The 1,754-nt window shown below is 39.2% G+C and overlaps 1 protein-coding gene across 1 annotated transcript in view; it reads right to left on the bottom strand.

The window, feature by feature from the left end:
• LOC106807537 (tetratricopeptide repeat protein 29-like) overlaps positions 1 to 1,754 on the bottom strand; it is a 39,435-nt gene that overhangs the window by 17,076 nt on the left and 20,605 nt on the right. Inside the window, exon 2 of the mRNA XM_014809905.1 lies at positions 813 to 1,095. Within this exon, the coding sequence (XP_014665391.1) occupies positions 813 to 1,088 (276 nt within the window). The 5' untranslated portion in view covers positions 1,089 to 1,095. The remainder of the gene's footprint in view (positions 1 to 812; positions 1,096 to 1,754) is intronic.

The following is a 1,754-nucleotide window of genomic DNA, read 5'->3' as shown; positions in this document are numbered from 1 at the left end:
CCCCCCCCCCCCGCCCGGGGATACACTCAAGCTTTTGCATGGGTATTGCTATAATAAAGAGTAAACGTTTATTGACAAGTGAATCGAATCAATCACACGTTTTATTTATAGATGAGATGTATATCTATGCTTGAGCCATCAAATTTCATTAAACTTCCAGCACCTATTTATGTGACAACACATATTTTGAATTTTTATGTAAAAATGATATTTTGGATATTTCTCAGTTACCACAAATAGTATGAAAGCAAAATTCTTGCCACAAGTTAAGCACAATTAGTGACTGAACACTCGTTTACATTTAGGCAGTGTTATTACCACAGGCACATAAAACGTCTCAATAAAAAAAATAATGTAAACACGAAATGTATTTACTACCAAAGTCTTAATGTTTCTCGACTCTATTTCGCTTATTATTGCCGATAATTACCCGTAAATGCTGGTCAAAAGCTCTCTTATTCATGTTGTTTGTGCACAGGGCGAGCGTGCGCCTGCGGCATACATGCTTTGTGTGATGCAGATGAGCATTCGACCGGCATTTACGGGTAATTATCGGCAATAATACTAATAGGCGAAATAGAGTAGAGAAACATTAAGACTGGTAGTAAATACATTTCGTGTTTATTTACCATTCTTTTTTTTAATTGAGACGTTCCAAGTGCCTGTGGTTTTTACAAGATTCTTTGCTCATCAGCTACATCAACCACCGACTGGCCTTCATCGAATCATACAGAAATCAAACCCGAGTCATACAGTGATATACACTCTGTGACACACATACACACATGCACAGAACACCTACCAAATCATACCTTTTTAGCAGTCTTATCAGCGCTAACCGAATTATCAATAATTCTCTTGGACTTTTTTGCTAGCTTTTGTGTCAGCGTGGGACTACATGACTTTTGGACAACAGGATTTTGGGATCCAACAAGAAATCGACGATGAGTACATGATGTGGTACGATTACCGGCACCCTCTTGCCACTGTTCCATGGTGGTCTTGCCATTGGTATTGTCCGACTGGAGTCCGCTCGACTCCGGTAGGGTGAATCCGATTGCCGGTAATTGTGTCGTTAGACCACTCATAGTTCACCTTTCAAAGAATTAGAACGCTAGCAATTTGGTTTATATGTAGCCTATTCTATAAATGATAACGTTGGCTGAACATTCTGCGAATATAATGTCTACACTTTCAGCTGGCACCATCGCGGCATCGGTATCATTACCAGTAGTCAGTACCACCACAGGTACTTGGAGCGTTTCAATAAAATATAAAAATAATGCTAAATAAATACGAAATCTATTTACTATCAGTCTTAATGTTTCTATACCCTCTTTCACCTACTATTGCCGACAATTTCCTGCAAATGCCGTCCAAATGCTCATCTGCAACAAACGCTGGCTGCCGCCACCCCCATGGCTGCCGTTCCATACTGACACATGAATATATAGTTATTATATATTTATATTTTTGTCTATATTTATTTTATTATTTGTGTGTGTCAGCGTGCGGCAGCGTGCATGCGGTGTGCATGTGTGTTGCAGTGGAGCATTACACGACATTTACAGGAAATTGTCGGCAATAATAGGCGAAAGAGATTACACTAGACTCACATTAGAAAAGAGATTACGAAAGAGAAACATTAAGACTTTGGTAGTAACTAGATTTCGTATTTATTTAGCATTATATTTTATTGAAACGCTCCAAGTGCCTGTGGTGGTACTGACTACTGGTAATGATACCGATGCCGC

This window comes from Priapulus caudatus, unplaced genomic scaffold, assembly GCF_000485595.1.
Source record: "Priapulus caudatus unplaced genomic scaffold, Priapulus_caudatus-5.0.1 Scaffold221, whole genome shotgun sequence".
In the NCBI taxonomy this organism is placed as follows: Eukaryota; Metazoa; Priapulida; class Priapulimorpha; order Priapulimorphida; family Priapulidae; genus Priapulus; species Priapulus caudatus.
This window is presented reverse-complemented; position numbering and strand designations above follow the sequence as displayed.